At 36.3% G+C, this 25,162-nt stretch overlaps 2 protein-coding genes across 19 annotated transcripts in view; one reads left to right on the top strand and one right to left on the bottom strand.

Moving 5' to 3' along the window:
* The window catches only part of Rmdn1 (regulator of microtubule dynamics 1), a 57,596-nt gene that overhangs the window by 9,238 nt on the left and 23,196 nt on the right, over positions 1–25,162 (top strand). For 3 of the 15 annotated variants that reach the window (XR_015619968.1, XM_087550436.1, XM_087550435.1), the window contains exons 3-9: positions 1,797–1,884; positions 3,343–3,502; positions 4,650–4,739; positions 7,505–7,560; positions 8,927–9,014; positions 10,129–10,159; positions 12,857–12,990. Coding sequence is in view for 7 of the 15 variants with exons in the window: in XM_087550436.1 (XP_087406562.1) it covers positions 1,797–1,884; positions 3,343–3,502; positions 4,650–4,739; positions 7,505–7,560; positions 8,927–9,014; positions 10,129–10,159; positions 12,857–12,990 (647 nt within the window). In the remaining 8 variants the exon portion in view is untranslated. 15 annotated transcript variants of the gene reach the window in all.
* Wwp1 (WW domain containing E3 ubiquitin protein ligase 1) overlaps positions 12,747–25,162 on the bottom strand; it is a 91,577-nt gene continuing 79,161 nt past the window's right edge. For 3 of the 4 annotated variants that reach the window (XM_087547884.1, XM_087547885.1, XM_087547886.1), the window contains 3 exons: positions 25,051–25,147; positions 24,263–24,335; positions 12,747–19,237 (listed from right to left, as the gene is read on the bottom strand). In XM_087547884.1, coding sequence (XP_087404010.1) covers positions 19,138–19,237; positions 24,263–24,335; positions 25,051–25,147 — 270 coding nt within the window. In that variant the 3' untranslated portion in view covers positions 12,747–19,137. 4 annotated transcript variants of the gene reach the window in all.

The following is a 25,162-nucleotide window of genomic DNA, read 5'->3' on the forward strand; positions in this document are numbered from 1 at the left end:
GTGCCACTCTCTGTAGACTAAACATTCAGATATGTAAGCCAAATATATAGGGACCATTCTTACTCAGATCACCACAGATAATTAAAGAACAAGCAAATATAGAATATATTCCAAGCCAGTTAAAAAAGGAAAGAAAATTAAAATTCATTCAGCACACCATTGGGCAGGAAATAACAAGGGAAAAAAAGCAAAGAAACCAGTGATGCTGGTCTCTGAGGTGGCGTCCCTTAGACCTCTGCCCACTGCCCAGGATGCCTGCCTTTGTGTAGTGTTCTTCCACAGTGAGCTGTGTGGGCTTCATGGCTAGTTTCTGTCCTGTGCATTTTGGTAAAAGAGGGAGATAGTATGTCATTTCGTAAGTACTAGGACCGGTTTTCTGGGCCTCGTAATATCAATTTCTCTTTTCTTTCTCAGCAAGGTGCTTGACTTTTTGCATGCTAGGTACACTCAACCATTTAAATTCCTAAGACTGAGTTTTTGATTTTTTTAAGTGGTAATTTTTGTGGTTACCACAAGATGGTAGCAAATACCCAGTATATGGCGAGAACCAAATAAACAGTAGAGCTTCGAAAACTATTATGTATTTTAAATGGATGTGTTTAACCTGTGGACGTCTGTGGCCTCGGTCAGTATATTCCACTCCTGCAAGTGGAAGCTCACCCGTAAACTACCTTTAAGATGAGTTAGTCACAACCGAGCAACCTAAATGTTCTTCTTGTATCACTTCTCTACCCTCCTTTCTTCACCTTTGAGACATTCCTCTTCAAGGATGAGTGAACCCACAGATAGATGTTCAATATCACTTAAGTCCTATTTCCTAGTATTTTTAATAACACTGTTTTCTGCACTACTGAGACACACAGAATTACTGGTGTGAAAGATTTGCCTTGGCTCTGGGTCATGATATTATATTGATCCTTGATTGTCAGTGTACATATTTTTCATGTATTAAACCCTATACAAGGCAAACACAGGTGTATGGAAATTTTGATTGCCCGAGAAAAACATAAGGGCTATTTTAATTTTGTCCTAATGACTCTGATGTGACTGCAGTTTATTTCAAAAGAATAACTAGGAAGCCAAAGTGAAAGTGTGGAGTGTTAAATAAGACAGCTAACTTTCATATTTGTACCTGGAGTGGGCTGCATGCTCCTATCAGAGTACCTATGGAAGCCTTTCGTATCGTAACTGCGTTTTTTCTTACATATCACACACTGTTTAGTTTTCAAAATTCCTCTTTAGAATCAGAAGAGATTATGCATATTTTAAAGCCAGTAGATATAATGTATTACACTATAATAGATTAGAGTTAAATGGTGGTGTGTGTGTGTGGGGGGGTGTGGTATGTATGAACGTTTACCTAAGCAGGATAGGAAAGGGAGTCTGACACTCAACAGCTAGAGATGTAGGTGGTTGTGAGCCACCAGATACACTGGGAACCAAACTCCAGCCTTAACCACTGAGCTGTCTGTCCAGTCTGTATCATTATTTCCTACAGTGCATGGCACTCAATCAGCAGCAACAGCAAAGAGATTGTACAGACCTCTGTGCCATAAGTACCCCATAAGAAGCCACCTTTTCATAGTTTTAAGGATGTACTCATCAAACTTAGTGTGTTAAATTCTCCGGGTTGTATCCCTGTGGTTTCAGCAGATCACTTACTGTAATCACTTCATGCTAGGCACTGGAGCATCCTTATCTACATGGTGCGGATGTCTCATTTAAAGGTGGTTTCTCCGCCTGGCTTTTTAAACATGTATACAAGTGATTCTTTTTTCGTTTCATGATTTTGGAAGTTGAAGAAATACTTGAGCAAGCAGACTACCTCTATGAAAGTGGAGAAACAGAAAAGCTTTATCAGCTGCTTACACAGTACAAGGAGAGGTAAGCAGGGTACAACTGGCCGGGGCTTGAGGTTAATGTGAACAGTTTTGTTAAAAGTAAACTGGTTCTTGGTATTAAAACTTTTATATAACAAGTTTTCTGCTTTAAAGTAGATTATCTTAGAGTTAGTTTATAGTAAATCATCATTAAAAGTAAATGACTGAAAAGTGCTATTTAAATCTCATTGGTTTTTAAAGACTGCTCTTTTCTGTAATGTGGAAACACCTTTTTCTATTTTGCTTTGGTTGATAAATGTGTCACTAAATATATACATTTTTCTCATCACCCACATTCTGAGTTTTAAAAACAGTAATTCCCAATTGGTATAAGATTGAAATGAACTGACTGGAGTTTAGGCTGGTTCTGAATGGCAGTTATGTTTAGAAAGAGTTTTCAAAGAAACACAGATATGTGTGTTTTCTGCTTTTAGTTCTAGACTACAAGCTTTGTGGAGAATGTCAGTGTGTACTCTTTCAAAGGGGAGGTGGGGAAGATGACATTTCCAGGTATTTACTCCATCCTCCTAATCTGGAAATATTGAGTTGCTTTTCATCTCCTTTTGTTAGTAGTTTCAAAAGCCCCCCACCCCCATTCCCCTCAATTTTGATAGATATCAGTAGTCAGTCTTTACGTCTTCAGTCTGTCTTCATGAGTTAGCTGCTTTGGCATTTTTCCTTGCTTCTTTGAGAAGTAAGCTGTGAGGTGTAACTGAGTAATAAATATACTGTCAATACCTTTAGCTTCAACATTGTAAAGTGAATGCATATTTTATTAACAAAGAGAAATATAAATTCAGCTTAAATACACACATTTAATAAAAAGTAATTCCAGGTTAAAAAATTCTATCAACTGTGACTTTTAATTTGTTAGCCATTTTTTTGTTTTATATGATTGCATCTGTATAACAGTTCCTCAAGGAGTCCACTGTCTGTCCTTGATATATGCCATACAGAATCATGGCACTGGAACTTAGAGTTTAGTTCCAGATTGCATTGTTTCAATCATTCAATCATGTACAGTAAGTAACTATCACATGCCTATTGTTTGGCAAATGTATTTGGGGCAAAGGATTTGGCAGTATCATTTCTATAGAGCATGATCCTGTCCCTGAAGCTAATGTCATTTATGGTACTCTCTGAACCACGCTGGAATTGAATGAAATAGTCAATAATAAATCCAGTCTTGTGTTACATACATTTTGAGCTTGAGGCCAAGTGCTTAGAGAACCGAAATACAAAAATATTTTCCAAGTAAGTCAATGTTTTAGATATTATATATTGATAAGTTAATATTTGCAAATAATTTGTGAAATTTCAACAAATTTTAATAATGGTATTGATAGTGTCTTATATGATAATTGCTATATCCTCGTTAAGCTGAAAGAACTGTCATTGTGGTAGGACCTTTAGCAGTTTTTCAGTGTGAAGTAAGATGTTTCTATATCTTGTTTACAATTAGTGAAGATGTAGAGCTACTGTGGCGGCTGGCACGAGCATCACGTGACATAGCACAGCTATGTAAGACTTCAGAAGAAGAAAAGAAAGTGTTGTTGTATGAAGCTCTAGAGTATGCAAAAAGAGCACTAGAAAAAAAGGGGTCAAGCTTTGCTGCTCATAAGGTGAGTCGGTCAGCGACAATGTTGTCTGATGAAGGCTACATGGGTCTCTGCTTACCTATTACCAGCAGGTTGGAAGAGAAGGAATGTCAAGTGCTTGGTGTACTACTACAGACATTGGTAACTTCTACCACTTGTTTACAAACAGGCACTTATAATCATCCACAACCTAATTTATCAAACATAATAAATGACTTAGGCTACCTGATAAAACTCATAATTGTACCCATTCTGTCTCTCATCCCTTACAATACAGGAATTCCTTCTCCTTCCATAGCTTGCTGGTAACAAGTGCCACCTTTTTCCAGTAAATATGGCAGAACACAAAAAGCTTCTGTGAAAACTAGATTTAGGTAAATTTATATATTTTTATTGTGTATATTAACATCTTATACAAATAGCTCATACAAAGGAGAGAAATATTTATAATAACAAACTATTGTAGATACAGAATCCAAAGACAGGTCCCTCTGATACCCAAGAACAACTATCCCAATTAATCTGAGGCTTCATAGACATTTTTTACTGAAGACATTTTTCCCCCACTCCTACCCTGAATCTGGTGGGTCTCCAAAGCACCTGATTTTATGAAGTTTAGATATTTTACATTTAGGTTTTGGTAGAGATCCTCAGATTGTCTCAGTTTGGGTCTATTATCCAACAGTGGCTATGAAGGTGATGCCACAGTTGACAGTTGTGGCTGTTTCCATCGCAATACAGATGCTGAAAAGGGAGATGAGCCGGTAAACGAGCCATTCAGTTACAAGCCTATGTAAATAGATACTCAGATGTGATTTCTGTATCATATTGGCATGGTCTTAGTTGTCACTACTTTCCTACCTTGTATTATAGGTCACTGTAATTAATGTGTCTACCTTCTTCTTCCCAGATAGCTATGTCTGCCTTTTTTTTTTTTTCTTTTCTTTTTTTCGGGGCTGGGTACCGAACCCAGGACCTTGCGTTTCCTAGGCAAGCGCTCTACCACTGAGCCAAATCCCCAACCCCTATGTCTGCCTTTATTTGTATCTTTTCTTCTTAATTATGCTCAGTAACATTTCACTAAACGAGAATAACAATTGAGTACTTATATAACTTTTTCTTTGTATTCGATGAAATATTAAAGGTATTCCCACCCTGTTTTTCCTTTTAGTGGTATGCAATCTGCATTAGTGATGTTGGGGATTATGAAGGCATCAAGGTTAAGATTGCAAATGCCTATGTCATCAAGGAGCACTTTGAGGTCCGTACTGACTTAAGTTCATGAATTTAGAAAGTCAATGTTTTTCTGAGTTGCTCTGTTTTACTTACCAATCATTATATATGGAACACATTACTACATGCTTCTTGGAAGCAGAGGCATGAAATTATTTGAGCCTAGGAGTTAGAGACCCATTGGAGGAAACAGAACAAGACCGATCTCATTAAAGAGTAAAATCACAAACCAAAGCCCAGTGGTATAGAGTAGTAATAGTTCATTATTTCTGCTTTCCTCAGCTAGGACTGGGAGGTTCAAGATGACTTCTCATCTGCCTTACCTCCGCTTTACTTACGTTAGTGTTTAGTGGACTAGCCAGAGCTTCTCTACAATATAGGAATTGGCCTTCAAGAATGAATGTTTCAAAAGAAATGTTCTAATGTGCAAACTCTTCAAAATTTGTAGCACAACTGATAACATCCTATTGCATTAAAAAAATGCTACATATAATGGCACATGCCTTTAATCTCAGTACTTAGAAGCAGAAATGGGCAAATATCTGAGTTTAAGGCCAGTGTGATCTACACAGAGAGTTCCAGGACAGCCAGAGTTACACAGAAAGACCCTGTCTAAAAACAAAACAAAACAAAGACCAAAAACCAAACAAAAAACCCCAAAACGCTGGCTGAGCTAGTTTCTGTGAAAGGTTTGAATGCTGGTGGCTAATCTGTAACAGTGTAACACAACTGAAACAGCCCTCTCAGACTTGTGTTTAAGATTGGGCAATGTGTATTTTATGTTGTTTCAAATTCTCCCTAAAGTTGATCTACTTTGTTCAATGATAAAAATTACAAAGAAATCTATAGATTTCATACTCTACATGCACACCATTTCATAGTTCTCAGAGAACAAACTAGCACAAAAATATTCAGCATTCACAAATCTTTTATTGTTGTAGATTACTCAAAACCACACATGGACCACAGCACATGTAGGAATTGGCTGGGTATGCTACTCAGAACTCTTTAGGAGCTTCCCGACACAAGTCCGGGTCTAGCTTACATAACTACTAGAGAAAAATAACACCGGACTAGCAATCGCAAAGCCTAACCTGAAACAAACACATTGTATTTTACAATTACATGTTTATATGACTCATAAAGTTTGAAATTCTGTTCTTTACACATCACCAAACTATAAGTGAAAGTGTGGGATTAAATTGGGAAGTTTTAATAAATAACCAGAAAGCAATCTGTGAGAGTTCCTTAGTGATTTTCAGCAAACTAGCAGAGAGGAGCATTGACTTCTTTGAGGTTATCCTGCAGTGTGTGCTTTGTAAGAGTTGGTGCAGTAAACTCCGAGGTTTATCAGCACGCTGCTGTTAGGTATAATATGTTCTATAAATAGCACCATTCTTACTTCTATTTTGGATATACATGGGAGAGTTTAACACAATTGTTATATGTAGAAAAGTACCTATTTCTAGGTGAAGTGTTTTTGGGCAGGTAATAATAGGAAGACATTTCTTTAATATTCATTTAAAATTTGACAAAAGTGTCATATTTGTCTTTCCTTTTATCTTAAAAAACCAGTGAAAACTGTACTTCACTAAGTTAGTTCTAGAATTAGATTAATTTGTATGTGTGTATTTTTCCTCACCTCCTATATTAGTTTCTGAAATGTATAAAATATATCTTTAAGTCTTTAGTAATGTATTGGAACAAATTTAAGCAATTAAGAATATAGGTTAGGGACTGGAGAAATGGTTCTGCAGTTAAGAGCACTGGCTGCTCTTCAGGAGAACCCAGTTTGTTTCCAGCCTTCACGTGACAGCTCACAACTGTCTGTCATTCTAGGAGATCTGACACCCTCACAAGGATGTACGTGGATGCAAAACACCAATACATGTAACAAATAAAATCATTACAAAAAAAGAGTATGGAGCTGAGGAGATAGATGTCTATAAAAGAATTGACATGTAAGCATGAAGACCTGAGCTTAGCTTCAGTATCCATATAGAATGTTAGGCATGGAGCTGTGCACTTCTAATTCTAGTGTGGGCTGAAGCAAAGACAAAAAGGTCCTGGAGACTTGCTGGCCAGCTAGTCTAGCCAGTCTGTCAGCTCCAGGTTTGGTTAAAGGACCTTATGAACCAGGTGGAAAATGATTAGGGAGACATCTGGCTTTAACCTCTCACCTACCACATGTAAATTCACAGGGGAGCGGTGGGGGCAGGGAAGAGAAGGAAAGTGGATCATGAGGAAGAAAGCTGTTATTGATGGTTATGCAGGTTTGTGGCTAGAGAGATAACTCAGTGGTTAAGGGTGTTGAGACTGCTTTCCCAGAAGACCTGTATTCAGTTCAGCACCCACATTAAGTGGCTCACGCTACCTGTGGATCCAAGTCCAAATGACTTTTCTAGCCCCCATGGGTACCTGCACATATGTGACATTTATTCACACAGACATATACACACCTAAAAATACATTTTTAAAATGCAGGGTTGTAATTTTCTTTTTAACTCACTGCTTCTTTGGTGGTTTTTTTTTTTTTTAAGATTTTCCCATGTCTTTTTTTTCTTAAGATTTATTTATTATATATGAGTACACTGTACATATTATATATGAGTATCTGTCTTCAGACACACCAGAGAGGGCACCAGGTCTCATTACAGATGGTTGTGAGCCACCATGTGGTTGCTGGGATTTGAACTCAGGACCTCTGGAAGAGCAGTTGGTGCTCTTAACCACTGAGCCATCTCTCCAGCCCACTTCTTTGGTGTTTAGAAAGGTTTTCTTATTTCTTAACAGAAAGCAATTGAACTGAACCCTAAAGATGCTACTTCAATTCACCTTATGGGTATTTGGTAAGAAAATTTCAGTTATGTTTTTGTCCTATTTAGTGCGATTTTATTTCATAGTATGTATAAGCACCTTATTTAAAATAAATTATTCAAAAATACTATTTACCAGAGTTGAGTACTAATCATTAAACAGCACTTGTGTATGTATCACTAGAACATAGTAAAAGTAGTCAGGCATAGTGGTGCATGTCTGCAATCCCAGCAATTAGATAATGCCAGAAAGATGAGGAGTTCATGTTCACTGTCACCTACATAGGGAGTTGGAAACAACATGGTTCTCATGAGACTTGTCTCAAAACCCTCTTTTTCACCACCAGAAAAATAAAAACCCCAAGAAAACTAAAAATACTTTAGGATTCTTTTGTAGACCTCTCCTTTCCTTTCTTGGGAAAGACCCCCTTTCCCATGCTTAGCAGAGCTGCAGTAGTGTAATTCAGTAGGTTGTCACAGGACATCTTCGTATCTTCAAAATATGTCAGACTGAGATTTGACTAATCTGGAAAACTATGTAACCTTTCAATGTGATCTTGTGTCCAGTATGAGGAATTATTTTGATGGTATAAGGGTATAAAAATGCTTTAAGTATTTGCTGGTATAAAAGTTCATCAAACTCTTTTACAAAAGAAATATGTACTTTTCAGATTAAAAGACCCAGTGTAAATTAATAATTATCAAGGACAGCTACTTAATCAGTAAAGTAAGCAAACATGTGATACAATCTGTGGCTCAAGGAGTTCACCCCCTAGTCAATGAACCCAAACAGGTTTTCACCTGCTTCAGCAAGTTCTAAATATTTTTAGATATTAATCATCTACTTCACCCTTTTTTAAATGGGCATAAATTACTGGCCACTATTGTTATCCATCCATAGTACATTAGTTTTATCATTTAAATGAATTCTGAATTTCCTTATGTCAAAACTACTAGTAGTAAGCCAGGTATAAGCCCTTTGATAGCAAAGATAAGGCAGAAGGATTAGGCGTCCATGGCTAGCTTGGGGACATACTAACATAACTAAATCTCAAAAGAAAACATCAAACAAATTGTAATTGCAGTGCTGTATCACTCAGTTGTTCTAAGGAACAGTTAAAGAAGACAGTAATATTACCCTATACCTGGTATGAAGGGACCACCATTGCTTATAGTTAATCACAAAGTAGACCCAACTCCTGAATCAGGTCAGTCTCCAAATTATTAATTCAGTAGGAATATTAACAGAAATATTTAATATATATTAAATATATTAATTTATTATATATTTCAAATTATTTGAAGATATAAGATTTCCTTTATAATGTCTGTTGAGATCTTAGGTTCTCTCAGTAAAAAGGTACAATTTGAAAGCATAATGCCGTCTATTCCCCTGCAGGTGCTATACATTTGCTGAAATGCCTTGGTATCAAAGAAGAATTGCTGAAGTGCTGTTTGCAAATCCTCCTAGTTCCACCTATGAGGAGGTATTATGATGTCCTTTCTTAAGTTAGTACCGATTTCTTAACTACAGTGCTATTCTACAGAGTCCACATACATGGAGATCTGATTCTGTGAGGGACTTGAGCAAGTTTCTAATGATCCAATTCAACAATATCACAAAGGCTTAATACTTACTGTCCTGGACGTGAGTGCTTTCTTTCTTGTTGTTAGGTGAGTGGCTGGTGATTCTGGTATGCTGTCAGCTAAACAGACCTCAGTTTTCTGTTTGTAATTTGTACCACACAGAAGCCAAAAAGTAGAATAAGAACATAGTGATTCTTACCCAGCAAGCTTTGGGGGTAACATATAGAGAAAGTCATTTAGAGAATTGAAGGACATGTAAGAAGTAAGGAAAAATTCCTGAGTGTGAAAGGCTCTTCCTATTTTAAAGTGTTTGCTTTTTTTATAAAAATAAAATTAAAAAAGAATTTGTCCGTAAGCTTTACAGTACACCCTCCCATCCTTTGGGTGCCGGGGTTTGGAATCACTTCCTATCCAACTGGATGAAAATCCTGAGTTTATTTAGTCACCTAATTTTCAAAACGTAAAGAAATTGACAATTGAGAATTTATCCTGGTATTTTCCTCTCATATTAATGTTTGTTGTTGTTTGCCCCTGGGGAATCTATGGTATACAAGCGGATGTTCTGGGATCTGGTTTCTTTCCATTTCCAGCCAAACCCAAACCCAATCTCCCCCGCCCCAACACACACACCCTACTTCTTTCACAAGGTATAAAATGGGGTACTATGGATGAATTCACCATTTAATTATGTTTAGTTTGTGTTAAAAGCAACTGTTGTAACTTGTAAGAAAGGTAATAGCTGAATTACACATGATCACTTTCTGAACTTTGTGTCAGGATAATTTGATACTACCTCTGTGTAGCAACCAGAAAATTACAGGAAGTGAGCCTCATTCTGAAAACCCCAGTCTTTGATGATTCAGTAGTTATATTCAGCCCATGTTCCTCTCCCTGCTGATCGTATCATTTGTTTCATAATCATTTACTTTGTGAAACCTTTAATTGTAAGAATAACTCTTTGACGCCTTCTAAGTTATGGAGTCTAATTCTATTCTGTTCTGTACTCTTTAACAGGCCTTAAAATACTTTCACAGGGCAGAAGAGGGTAAGTACGTTTACTTCAGCTGTTAATAAACTATCGTCTAAGTGTTTATGTCATAGAGCATTTTAAACAAGAATTTGCTCTATCTTTCACACTGGATAATGTAAAACAAACTTAAACAAAACCTTTTTATGTATTTGGGTATTTCTCTAGAATGTTTGTCTGTGTGCCACATGCATGACTGGTGCCCTCTGAGACGAGAAGAGGGCATCCTCTCAGGACTGGACTTAACACAGTTGTGAGTTGCCATGTTGGTGCTGGGAATTGAACCTAAGTCTACCGGGAGAGCACCCAGTAATCTTAACCAGTGAGCCCTCTGTCTTGTCCCAAATTTTACGGTTGTTTGTCTTTTTATAATAGGAATTGCACTTAAATTCAGAGTTCCTATTCTGCAGTGTTCCCATGATTTAATAGAATTCTTTATATCAGGAGGCTCTGGCAAATTGTCTAACTTGATATTTTATAGTTAAAACCAGGTTGCAGAATATTGTATTCCATTGTGAAAGAATTTAATGTTTTCCTTATTGTGATTAAAAATGGCTCCTCCTATAACACTGTTGCTTGCCTGTCCTACACATTTCTGGACCCTTTATAAAATAAAAAAAAAAATACTGACACTGGGGTTGTATCTCGATGATACACTGCTTTGGTGACATGCACAAAGCCCTGAGGTCAGTCCCAAGGACTAGAAGAGACAGTAATAAGAGACACATCTCTGACCTCGAGTACTGTAAAGCCACTCCAAATAAGTTTTGTTTTTCCTTTTTGATAGTTGTTAACATATAGCTCCAGCTGGCCTCAGAGTATCAATTCTCCTGCCTTGGCTTCCAAACACTGGAATTTTAGGCATGTGACACACACACACACACACACACACACACACACACACACACACACAAATTCCTTATAGCAGAAATCTAAGACATAGTCTTTATTCATCTGAGGTCCTATATACATAAACTTAAGCAATTTAGTGATAATTTTTTAAAATTTCAAAGACCTATGGCTTATTGTTAAGTATCTAACTCAAAGTTTTGTTCGCTGTTTGCTTTTATTGATACTTTTTCCTGATCAAATTATTTTACATATCATGAATGTGAAATTACATCAAGGGGGTTTAAAACTAAAATTCAAAAGCAAAAACTGGACCCTGAGACATTTAAGAGTTGGCAGTCCTGAAGAAAGCAGATGAAGCTGTGCTTGCTCTTTTGCTCATGGAGTTATGACCTTGGTGATTCCACTCACATCGGATTTTGTTCGAGCAGTCACCTTCTCTAAGCAAAAGGCTGCCCTAGTTCTAGTGCAGGAGCCTCCCATAGTCTCTGTCATTCACACCTCCAACACCTGCCTCCCGATTCTGAGGTCTGTGTGTGTGAGCCTGTAAATATGGATGAGGTGGGGTTTCTTCTTTTGGCTCATGATTATATTTCTATCGCATACATACAGTACTTAGATGACTTCCTAGATGAGGAACTGAATACATAAATTAGTATACTTAACCATAAAATGTTTAAATCAACAAAAGTAAAGGACTTTGATTTTAAGCAAATGCAATTATCATAAACTGTATTCAGGAAAAAGTAGGCTTTATTCTTTTTTAAACTTATGTGCTAGGCATGTGCTCTATTACTGAGCTCCACTCCTGGCCTCAGAAAGTGTGCTTGGCATACAGAAAGACTAAGCTTACTAGGAGGAAACTATGTGAAGAGTTGGGAAGGTCGAGCTGAGTGATGGTGCGTCTGGAGTCCTTAGCACTCAGCAGGCAGAGGCACTGCACCACTGACTTACATGGAGTAGTAAGTTCCCGGCTTATTTGAACTACACTGTAGAATCCTGTCTCAAGAAAAACTAGAGGAATCTTTTGTACTTTATACACAAGCTTCTTAAAATTTACTATTTAACACACAATTGTACATATTTATGGCACTGCACTACATGATGGAAATCAAGTCACAGCAGCTATCTCCATGTTCATTTTGGGAACCGCTGAAGTCTTTAAGTCTTCTAAACTGTTCAGGAAGTTGTCATAGTTCCCTACTGTGCTGGAGTTTGTGGCTCCCAATCCAGCCTTCATCTCTTCCTCCCCCTTCCCTGCTTCTGATAACACCATTCTACTCTCACGTTCCTGAGCTTTGTTTGCACTTTCCTTTTAACTAAGAATATTTCTGTTCAAACTCCTGTATCCTCCAAGATACACACATAACTCTTAATTGTTTTCTTATGTAGCTTCTTGTAGCAACTTCTGCCTGGTAAGCCATCTAGTTGTGTTCATGTTCCCCTCTCTGTGTCTGAGTACAGGACATTTTAGCAAATAAAGACCAAATTGATGTTAGCTATGACCTCATTCGTGCACTCACACACTCACTCACTGAACAGATGTTATTTTCCCTACACTGTTGTAGGCAACTAGAATGTCATGATGATGGGTGGATTAAAAAGAAAATAGTTCTTATATAATTCACGCTCTATCAGCATGAAGATACTTCAAAGTGAGACCTGCAGTCCATATGTGCATTCAATACATCATAATTATTTTAGGTTTTTTTTTTGAGATAAGAATATTTGAACAAAAAGAATTGTATTAGCCTAATCATTGTTTAATCACACAATTTTATTAGAATTCAGACCAAAATATTAAAACTATAAAAATAAAGACACTATTTCTCTGGAGGTAACTTTGTTTCTCCTTTTTATGTACAGTGGATCCAAACTTCTACAGCAAAAACTTGCTGCTTTTAGGAAAGACATACTTGAAGCTAAACAACAAAAAGCTTGCTGCATTCTGGCTGGTAAAAGCTAAGAGTTACCCAGCACACACAGAAGAAGATAAACAGGTAAGATATTTATGATAAAGTAAGGCAGATAGGCTTTCTTTGAGGCATTAGTAAATAAATGAACTTAGAACTTCTTTAAAAGCGTAAGTGTTTAAATGCATAGTATTGTGGAAAGCACAAGCGCTCATTTGCATATTTACCTTTATACTTCACCATGAGAACTCCTTAGTGACTGTCAGCCAATGTCGTAAGCTGCTTCTGCAGTGTAGAACTGATGTACATCTATCATGTATATGTCATCGAGGTTATTTCTAAAACAGACGGCAGCTTGGCCCTAGGTACTTACTAACATGCACAGGGAACTGGTTCAGTTTCCGACACTGCAGGGTAGCACTGGGGGCACAGTGTGGAGGGTTAAGGAAATGAACTAGTGCTCTCTTCGAATCTCATCTAATCATCACTATCAAGAGACCTTATTCTTACCATATCCTATCTTTGTTATCTTGAAACTCTTAGAAGCCAGTCTATTTTATAAACTCAAGCTTTATAAATTAGGCTGCACTATTTATATGTAACATGTGTTTTCCACTTCAGATACAGACAGAAGCTGCTCAGTTGCTTACAGGTTTGTGACAAGAACTGAGAACATTTTGGAGAAGGCAACAACATACCCAATACTTTGTATTTCACTGATTTATAAACATGATACATTAACCATCACAATGATTGTATGGCCTTTTTCCCAGTTCTTGTATGTGTGACTATTTTTCAGAATAAATGTAGAATTTTCTGGGTTTCTTCACAAGTAAATAAAAACTGCCACATTGCCCTAAGAGCGGCAGCAATACAGTCCTCTGCTTCAGACAGACGTTTGGAAAACAGTGGTACAGGGTATGTAAATACTGGTCACTTCAGGATGAAATGTTTCAAAAGGCTTTGTGAGCAGCTGGCACACAAGGAGATGGCTCTCATGTTGTAGTCTACTGAAGGCTCTCTTAGAGAAGCCAAGTGTTTATGATGGTGAGGGTTCTGGGCATAAAGAACTTAAGTGATGTGTATATTAGAGGCACCCTGAATAAGGGAAAAATCTGCAGAACATCTTTTTTAAATGTGGTATATCTCCACAGATGGGTTGGATTTGTCACTTGACAAATTGTAATCCTTTGTAGAATGGACGGACACAGATTTCAGGGTGAAAGGAAATATTTACCAGGCAGAGTACTACAACTGTGAGTCTGATGTGCCACCACTGTAAACTTACATTTTGCAACAACTAGAGCTGAATGATTATGAGACTGTGTATGGGTCTATTTTCCCCAAGACATGAGAATTGTAATGTTTTAATAAATTATAGCAAAATGTGTAGGTGTGTGCTGTCCCTGTTTTAAACTTTAAGACACAAACATTGGAAGTACATCCTGTACTTGGATTTAAGGTATTAATATTTTATATCATTCTCATATGTGTATCTCTATTCATATATAATGTATCTTTAAACTTTTGAAATTGCAGATTTTACCATATCCTTAACTCAGCTGCTTTTCAAAATCTTTCAAAGCAAATACAAGTACATTACCACACCTATTATATCACTTCAAACAAGACATACTCGGATTTCCTTAACTGTCCCCAAAACCGTCTGCTCTTGGAGACCAGAATTTGATTTGCAGCACAGTTGGTTTTAACACAGAAAATCTCTCCCTTTTACGTTTTTGAGAGGCCAATGCACTGTTATCAACTGTCCTTCAGTCCAGAGCAGCGCTCCATCTTGTCTTCTGGGACTCCAGTAAACTATGTTCAGTCTTCTTTGGCTTTCATATTCAGGACTTTATTAACTACTGCTCCATCTGCTAAGTTCATTTCCATTTTGATACACTTTGTTTTGCTTTAGGTGGTTTGATGGCTTAAAAGTGTCTTCATAATTGTTTCTCTTGTTCTTCATTTCCCCCTCCTGACTGCTGTCAACAGCTGCTTCTTATCTTCAATGTCTAGGCATGAGCTTCAGCTACCTTTCATCCGCACTTCATCTAATTTGTATTAATGTGATTATGCTGAAATACTTCAATTTTTTTATATTAAGATCTAGGTCCTTGCAGTTCTTCTAAGTAAGGGCTTTACCAGATGAATATGCCAGGTGCTTCTGTGAATTTATATGTTAGAATGGCTTTTCTACAATTTTTGTTACCAGCACAAAGTTCTGGAATTATTTCTTAGCATTTCACAAAAAAATTTTCTCTGAAGTTATTTTTGTGAAATGAGGTACTTTCCAGTAATATAGACCTTCATGGATGGGGGAATCTGTCTTTTGATACTTTATACAACTTTATTTTAAAATAATTACGCTTCATAATGTATTACATAATGTAGTATGACTGGGTTCTAAATACCCATCTTTCTCTTTGCCCTTGGGTGACATGAAACCAAGGTATAATACTGAACTGAGAAACATCTACAGACTTTAATTCAAATTTTAGGACTTTTAGATGTCCTCACTTTATGTCTAGGTCTTAATAACGTTATTTTATAGATTTTTATAACTACCACCACAGGCAAGATATAGATTTGTCTCATTTCAGAGAACTAGTGCTCTTTATAGTCATACCTAGCCTCTCTCAGTCACTCTCATGGTCTGGACACACACTACAACTAATCTGTTATATATTTGTCATTTTATGACTCTTAGGCAAATGTAATCTTATAGAATAAGACCTTTTGAGATTGTGCCTTTTCACTTAGCCAGATCCTCCAACAACTAAGTTCAATCAATAGTTTTTCCTTTTAGTGTTATTATTTTATTACATAAATATACCGTTTTATCCATCTTTTGAAGGTATTTAGTTTTTTTAACCTGTGGCTATTAAAAATAAAGGCATTTTACATTGATATTTATTGTGGCATTGTTTACAAACAAGTTATGTAATCAGTGTAGACATCCACCAAGTGGATAAACAAAATGTATATATTCACAAACCAGTTTTATTCAGTCATAAAAAGTGAAATTACTTCATTTGCAGTCAAAGGATGGAACTGAAGAAGATCTTGTTAATCCACTATAGGATCAGGTAGATACTGCATGGGGATCCAAATTGAAACAAAACAAACAAACAAAAAACATCAAAGTAGAAGGCAAATTACTTGAGAACGGGCATTGGGTGATTTCCTCTCTGAAAGTGTGTCTGCTGTCTTTGAGGATATGTGAAGCCTTAATTCAGGTTTGTTTATTGGTAATGCAGTAGATAGGGGAGCCCAGGCCTCTCAGCACACCAGGGGAAAGCTGGGGCCTTTTTGGTTATTTTCACTTTCAGCTGAACCTTTGTTACTTCTTGATAACAAAATATTCCTATGTGGCCTACCAACAGGCAATGGATGCTACAACACAACCTGGCTTAAGACTTGTCTCCTTTTTTAAAAGGATAATGAAAACAAAGACAGGATGTTAATCACAAGGAGCAAGAGAACTGTTCATGAAAATTAGACACAGAATTAGTACTAAAAAAGAAATACCATCATTTTAATTGCATTCTGTTGAATTTTGGAGTAGAGCTTTGAGAATTTAGGAAATAGCACATTTAGATTGGTGTCAAATTCCTAGTTAACTTTAAACTTGATTTCTGTGTTCAACAGAGTAAAAAAAGTTGGCCATGTTACAGGAGAACTTTTATATCATGTTTCAACGACGGATTTCTTACGTCAGAGTTTACCAGACTATCTTATCTTCGTTAAATGTTAGGATCCAGTAGGCCTGCAGTAGGTGACATTTATCTGGCCTTAGTTTACTCAGAATACTGTAGTGCCAGAACCATGTTAGCTACCAGTGCAAGGTTAGGCCTCCTTTGAGAAAATGAACATACAGGAGTAATGTAGCAGGAATATCACATAGTTCTCCAAGAACCAAAGTCTCCTGATCCTAAAGTGACAGTGTAGGGCATGCCATAGTAAGGTTTCAGATTCAGGGGAACCCAGTTACAGCTCCCTTCTGTGTCAGGAGCTTTCTCAGCTCAGAAGCAGCTTACTAGTTAGGGTCTTTTTGAACCACAAACACAAGCTAGGTTGTCTGCTAATGGAGTGGATATACAAGACCTAATTTAGAACACCTAGAACTAGGAGGATAACTGAAGTCTGCTGGAGAAAATAGTAACATTTTCATTTTCAACTGCCTAGGAAGTACAGAAAAACAAAAAAGACAAAAAAAAAAAAAAAAATAGTAGCTTCTTTCCCAAAGACAGGTGGCTGAGCTGATTGGGAAGACTGTTTTAAGCCTATAATCCATTCCCTAAGCTCAATTTATTGGTGATGTTGGGAACTGTCATGATAATAAATTATTATTACTCACTTGTCTCTCTGTCCTCCTCCCTACCCACTTTCTCTGTGTTCAGTGAGCTGGGTGTAGAGGGGTCCAGTTCACAACATGGATGGGAAGGAGAGACACCAGGAGGTGAATCAAATTTCTTTTAAGACTTTATGTTGACTACTGAGTAGGTAAACAAGTCTACAGGTCTAAAATCTATAACTTGCATGAAAGATACAAGAGTCTGATGAAGTCTGGAAACTAGTCTTTCCCAGAAGGCTGCTTTGATCTTGTGGGTTCTGTTACTCCTGTGAGGTAACTTAACAAAAGGGACTAGCTCCCTGAAGTCGTACCTGAAAGCCACTTTGAACCACATCTGCAAAAGGATAGTCTCAAATAACCTCCACTGAATGAAAGCCAATACTTTCTGTCATAGCAAGTTTATTATTTTACAGAATAATTTATGCAGGACTTTTGAAGACTGGCCATCATTTACTATATAATTTGTCATATATTAGAATTAAAAAATTCTTTAAGCTTGAGAATAACCAGATTTTCTATAGTTTATTCAACTAAGTGACTACTGCTTTTATTTTTGTATTCTGAATAAAACTGAACATAATCTAAAGTAGAAAAATAAAATCTTAGCAAAACTAAACTAGTGGATAGAAGTTATAATTCTAAGTGAACTTCATAGTTACAAAAACTTTAAGTTAATGAATTTTGCAGTGTATATTGAAAGGATAAAAATGGAAATTAATGTTTTAATTAATTAGGAAGCCCAGTTTGCTAAATGTAGCAGTATCATTCACATTAGATTTTAATCTTTTTTATACACCACAAATGCCCTTATAATGAAAAAAAAAATCAGTGTTATTTGGAGAAAACTTGCTCTATACAAAATAGGGGGCACAAAGGAATTTTTAAGATACCTACTGAATTTAGAAACAATTTTGATTTTGGAAGGAAGGTGTGGGGATATTCAAACACTAATAAAAAGTACTTAGTGTGAGTGTTTAATTACTTCTGCATCTTTTCCATCCATTTATTAACATCTGATTTCATAAAAGTAAACCTTGAGCACAAAAGCAGCAAAGTTCAGTACCTTTTATGTATCCCTAAGTATTAAACTATCAGTTTATTATTAATTAAATTTGAAGAACATTACAAGTTTAAAAATGTTAAGTATAGAAATGCCTGATTCTTTAAACGTCCACAAATACCCAACATCCAAAAGTCACATGTAAACAGACCTCTGCTGTTCAGCAAATCAATTCCAGCTGCTCCTAGATGCTACTGGATCTATTACACGACCTCTGTGTTTACTGATATAACAATGATGGGAGTTTCTTTTTAAACTATTCATTTAGTACAACTTAGTAAGTTGAAGCACTTGTCTTCAGAAACGCCAGCAGCATTTTAAAAAATACAAAGAAAGAGTTGGCTTAAGCCCTAAACACCTTCCTGAACAGCCATGCAGCTAAACACAATCCAATGTCACCTAGGGAGAAGAACGTGGAACATCTGTACTTTTTCCCTGGATAACAGAAACAAGGCAAAGCAAATTCAGAGTCTTGTGAATGAACGAACGGTTGCCATGTTTAATACACCTGGCGCTCTATAAAACTAGAGCCACTGTCATATATGCTTATATAGATATATTCTTTTTAATAAATTCTCTTACTTGCGTCAAAATTTAAGGATGATTTTTTTTCCTGGTCAGTCATTTCAAGGGAACAATAAATAAAGTAGAAAATGATGAAATGTTTTGCATATTTCTGTGGAAGAACGGAAAACATTTATACTTTGAGAGATTCAGAAAATTAACTGTACAGAGTGAACAGCTTATATACACTATCTGTGCAATTTTTCTTGGCTGGGGTATTTAAATGCAAGAGCTCCTCCAAGACAAGTCACATTCATTCTTGTCCAAATCCCTCTGTCTCTTCTATTGCAAAAAGAAGTTTTTCCTTTAGTTGTTCATAACTCTTATATGGTGGTAGATCCAAGCGATTAAAACTGAACAAAAACAAAACAAAATCAGAAGTCTTCAATGAAATAAACTTAAGATACTTCTAATATAGTATTCTTTAACAGCACATTAAAACATGACATGTAAAAACTTTGCCAAAGGTATCCAACAATTTAATACAATTAGTATGTTAACACATCTAAATTAAATAAAGGAATCTATGTAAAATTTAAGACATAAAACATCTATATATTTGCCAAAGAATAATGGAATTACAATTAATGTCAACATTATAAATACTAGATTTAAAAATGGGTTTCCTTTTGCTATTTTGTTGTAATGGGTCATATAAATGTCTCTTTAAATCACCTTAGATTAATTTCATCCATCCATTCATTTATTTTCTGAGCTTTGTGTGCAAAGTGTTCCAGAAAACTCATGAAAATCCTGTCTCTTCGCTCACAGAATTTTGTTTTGATAGTCAGATAGAGAGATACTTTTGTCTCCTTAAATAATTTCACCATATTAGATTGTAATCTATAAACTGACCATTTTCTAATCCTTCCAACATAATTTCTTTTCTGAGACTGAATTATTAAATGAAAAATATTAAAACTTAAAAACATTCCTTTACACCATTTACTTATTGTAGGTACTTCTCACCAGTCCTTCTCAAACTTCATTGTGTTTGCTTCTATTTCATGGCTTTCAGTCTCTTATAATCTTAACTCTTTATTTCTTGCCATAACTGACATCCAGCAAGGTGGAAACATGTCATTTCCTCAGAAGCCAATAAGTAAAAGCATTCATTTTCTGAGGCACACCCTGTTCAGCTATGCAACCTTTCTGAATTCTTAACTATATGTTCTTGGTTATATTTCATCCATTTGAGGCTTTGATGTAGAGGACTTACTTCATGGTATTCGTTTGGATGATAAACAATGCTATGGCCTTCTACTTCCTTGCCCTCGATCACTCTTGAGTAACTTGTTCCTCTATTTTTTACAGGTACTGACCTCAGGATCTTATCTTTAATATTTTCACCACCAGTGAAAAGCTCTCACTTAATATTGTTTCCTGATCATGTCTTTCAAGTTTATTTCAATGAAAATGCAAATCTGTTAAACCAATACTCTTACCAAAATTACACTTAGAGGCTATAAACAACTTAAGTAGATTAAAACAATAACCAACGTTGCCTAAAATTTAAGAAGGTTTAAGTGAACTCACTAATAAATGCCACCAACCTTTTAAGGAAAACTAACACTAACACTAACACTCCTCAAAATATCCCATCAAAGAAAGATTTACCAAGTTCATCTTATGAGGCTAGTATTACCCTAGTACCCAAAGTGGATAAAGCCAAAAAAGAAATTAAAAAGAAAATTATAGGTCTTTATTACTGATGAACATTGATATAACAGTTTTCAAGAAAATACTGCTGAATCAAATTAAAAAACACACCAAAAGGATCATTCAGGAGGATGGAGAAATGGCTCAACAGTAGAGAGCACTATTTGGTCTTGAAGAGGATCCAACACCTACATAGTGACTCAGGACTATCTCTAATTCCACTTCCTAGGGATTCAATGCCTTCTGGCTGATCTCTAATGGCAAAGACATGTTGTGCAGACATGCATACAGGCAAAAACACTCATGTAAAAATGGGGCATGGGATTTATTCATCATGACTAAGTTTCATTTCAGGAATTCAAGAATGATACAAAATATGTGAATCAGTCATTTAGTAACTCATAGTAATACTCCCAGGGTCAGAAACCACCTGACCATATCAACAGATGAAGAATGGGCCAATATAACAACAGCCTTTGACAGCAGAACATCCCTTAAAGATAAAAGCTCTGAAGAGCCTAAGAATGTAGCAATGACCTCACATACGAAACTATGTAAGACAAACCTATTATCAACACTGCTCTAAGTGAGCAGGAAACCAACAAACACAGCATTTCCACTGAACCAGAAAGAGAAATGAATATCTACTTTCTCTACTCCTATTTCATACAGTTCTTCTAGTCTTAACTAGAGCAATAACAGATATAAATAGGAAAGGAAAAAGTCAAATTACCTTTATTTGCAGAATATGATTCTATATGTCAGAGACCATACACTCGACCAGATGTTTTAGAACTAATAATAAACACTTTGAAATTAGTAGGATGCAAAATTGACATATAAATATTGGTAGCTTTCTTATATATGCTAGTAATGACCTTGCCAAGATTGAACATAAGCAAACAGTCAATTCACAATAGCTTTAAAACAAAACAAAAATCCACCAATGGATAAAGCTAGCCATAAAAGTGAAAGACTTCTATGTTGAAACCATTAAAAAACACTCAAGAAGACACTCTTAAAAGAGAGGCCACTAAAAAAAAAAAAAAAAAAAAAAAAAAAAAAAAAAAAAGAGAGAGGCCACTGACATTCACGTATTAGTAGGATTAACATTATAAAAATGACCATACTACTGAAAGAAATCTACAGATTCAATGCAATCCCCACTAACACTCCAATGACATTCTACAGAGAAATGAAAATTCCGTCTTAAAATCCTTCTGAAAGCTTAGTTATACCTTCCCTTAGGTGTCTACCTAAAGGGCTTATAAGTGATTCTTATAGTCTATGATTTAAAAGATCCCAGATAGCCAAGGAATCCGGAGCAAAGGAAATGATGCTAGGATATCACCTTACCCAATTTCAAATTATACTAGAAACCTAAAGAATCAAAATAGATCATCACCATAAAATAAAGGACCCAGAAATAAATCTATACCAACTAAAGCCATTTGACTTTTAACAAAGATTCCCGAAAGACGTGCTAAAAAAGAAAACATCCTTTTAACTAATACTGCTGGAAAATGGATATCTATGTACAGAAAATAAAACTAGATCTGTATTTTTCATTCCTTACCTACTATCAATTTAAAGTTTGTCAAGTATAATATTTGAAAATACTCCAATATAGAGGAGTCTCTGAAAAGGAGTCCTATAATTCAAGAAGTGAAACCAAGAATTGATAAATAGGTTTACATAGATTTACAAAACTTTGGCACAGCAAAAGAAACAAAATAATGACCAGGGCAAGAATCTGCTAGCTATACATTTGACAAATGTTGTTTATTAGGAACAAAGAAAAGAAATAACAAAAACCAAGCAACTGAATCAAATGGATGAATGAAATAAACAGAGGCCCCAAAACAAAAATGTGAAGAGAACAAAGTACACTGCCCTTAGCTATCAGGGAAACACAAATCAAAATACACTGAGATCCAACATCATCCCAGTCAGAATGGCTACCAGGAAAAAAAAAAAAAAACCCACATAGGAGGGAGGATGTGAGGAAGACAGCCCTTATGTACTGCTGGCAGGAATGTGAGTTGTCCATCTACTATGGAAATGACTATGGAGAGTTCTCAAAAATTACAAATACAGATTCCACACAATGACATACTTATGCCATTCCTAGGTATATACTTAAAGGACTCTAAATGAATACATGGTGATACCTATAGCCTATGTTTCAACAGTATTCACAAAGGCAAACTATGCTATCAGCCTATGGCTCAAAACAGATAAATGGATAAAGAAAATGAGGTGTAAATATATACTAACAACCTTAATTTGTCACAAAGAATGAAGTTATGTCATCTGTAAGAAAATATTCAGATAGTCATATTAAGCAAAAAAAAGATGTAGACAAACATCACATGTTCTCCCCTATTTATGGGTTCTAGATGATAATACATGTATATGGAACATAAAAGTAGAAGATTGTGGAGGAATGAATAGAAATAATGGGGGAGGGGAGAGGAAAGGGGAAGAAGTTGACCTTTGTCAAAGGATTTGATGTATTTACGTGAAGATGTCTGTACCAAACCCATTACTGTATACAAGAAACAGATGCCACTAAACTTGAGTAATGTTAGAAAAGACATAAATTCAAACACCAAGCTTTAACAAACTTAGTATTTACTGCTTCATAAAACATGGGCTTTAGTTTATTTTTGACAAGTGCATGTTGTTGAAGAGTATCAGGGAACAGCTTGGCACGCCTGCTTTTATTTGTCCTGAGGCACTGCCAGGTTTTAGCCATTATTGTTTCTGCACATGTAGAAATACGAAGGCAACACAAAGCTTTGAGCTCCTGAAAGAACAACTTCTCTCTAAGCTATCAATTGGTAGGGATAATGGTAACATTTCCCTGCAATCACTTTCATCCACTTGTCACACCCTTACTAGATGATTTCTCTTAAATACCATTACTTGTTATTGATAGTTCTATAAACCTTTAGGTTTCCTTATAAGGAAGTCCAAATTACAATAGTAGTATGTATTAAATCATATTCTTCCAATCATGTTTACTTTTGCTGCCTCAGTAAATTCTGATTAGATCAGTCAATTATGTTCACATTTGCTGATTCACTCTGTTCCACTCACTTGAGTCAAATTCCAGTTCTTTTTTTTTTTTTTTTTTTTTTGGTTCTTTTTTTCGGAGCTGGGGACCGAACCCAGGGCCTTGTGCTTCCTAGGCAAGCGCTCTACCACTGAGCTAAATCCCCAACCCCCAAATTCCAGTTCTTAATTTGGGGCTTTCCCTTCAGCCTCTTTAGAAGAATATTCTACTCTTCCCCATAGCATGCCGCTTATTAAACTTAATCTAAACACTGTCCTTTCCAGGGATCTGTCTGATCATCTGAGTCCATAGAAGACGCACTCCAGTTACTACCCATTCTTTTCCTTTTAGCTCTTTGTTCCTCTTTTCTGCCCTACCAAGATCTCCTAAGAATACAATGAGTAATTCCATCCTACTTGCTATGAGTACTCCAAATATTCGCTGAACGAGCAGACACATTCTCAAGTATTTCTAGTAAAGCTATACTAACTTCTTGTAGAGCACTTGGTTACAGAACACTATATGATTCTGCTCAGCAAGTTGAAATTCTATGTAATGAATGAGTAGCTATAATGGCTCTTACCTGCAACGAATAACAAAATAAAACAACAACAAAACCCTCTGTGGCCTTCACCTTTCTGTTTAGGAGTCTTGAACTTACCATGTATGGCTTCTTGGTAACCAGGTGTCTTTGCCAACTTTTTCAATACAGAATTTTTGAGGCCCATTACTTCCTAAATCAGGAACATAAGATAAGATGATGTTTATTTGGTTGGTCCTCTAAAACTATCAGAAGCATGTCACTCTGTCATATGAATGATCCAGAGGAACCTGAAACTTTCCTAAGACCTACACTGAGAAGTTTGTGGTGTTGCAGAGATACTGAAGTAAGAACGAATTACAGCATGGACAGAGAGGTGACTCTTCTTACATGGTCTTGGTTCCCTAGCAATTATCCTATGGAGTGAAGCAGTGGCCATCTCATCTTTGATGACACGTTCATTTTCTCACATACCATCGTGGTTGGGAATGGCCCCCACAGGCTCATAGAGGTGAATGCTTGGTCACCAGGGAGTAGCACTATTTGACAAAATTAGGTGTGGCCTTGTTGGAGGAAGTGTGTTAGTGGGGGTAGGGTAGGTTCTGAGGTTTCAAAGGCCCTTGCCAGGCTCAGTGTCTTTCTCTTCCTGTTGCCTGTGGATTCAGACGTATAACTCTCGGCAAGACCCAGTAGAATGCTTTCCTTTATAAGAATGGCTGTGGTCATGGCGTATCTTTCCAGCAATAAAGTCCCAACCAAGAAAAATGTTTTCAGTATCAATAGCTCTTTCTTTTCTATGGACCAACTTTACATATAAATAAGTCATTCCATTTAATTCTACTGAATGTCTAACACATACTCTTATCACAAAATTAACTTCAGAGAAACTGCAGTGAATCTGCATTTACCCATGAGCTCAGCAAATCCTCCTAGAGGCAAGCGACAGGTTCCAGTGACGAACTGCAGGAGTCGCATTCGTACTTCATTATCAGTCTCTTTCACAAACTGTGTAACAAAATC

Source organism: Rattus norvegicus, chromosome 5, assembly GCF_021556685.1.
Source record: "Rattus norvegicus strain SHRSP/BbbUtx chromosome 5, alternate assembly SHRSP_T2T, whole genome shotgun sequence".
NCBI lineage: Eukaryota > Metazoa > Chordata > Mammalia > Rodentia > Muridae > Rattus > Rattus norvegicus.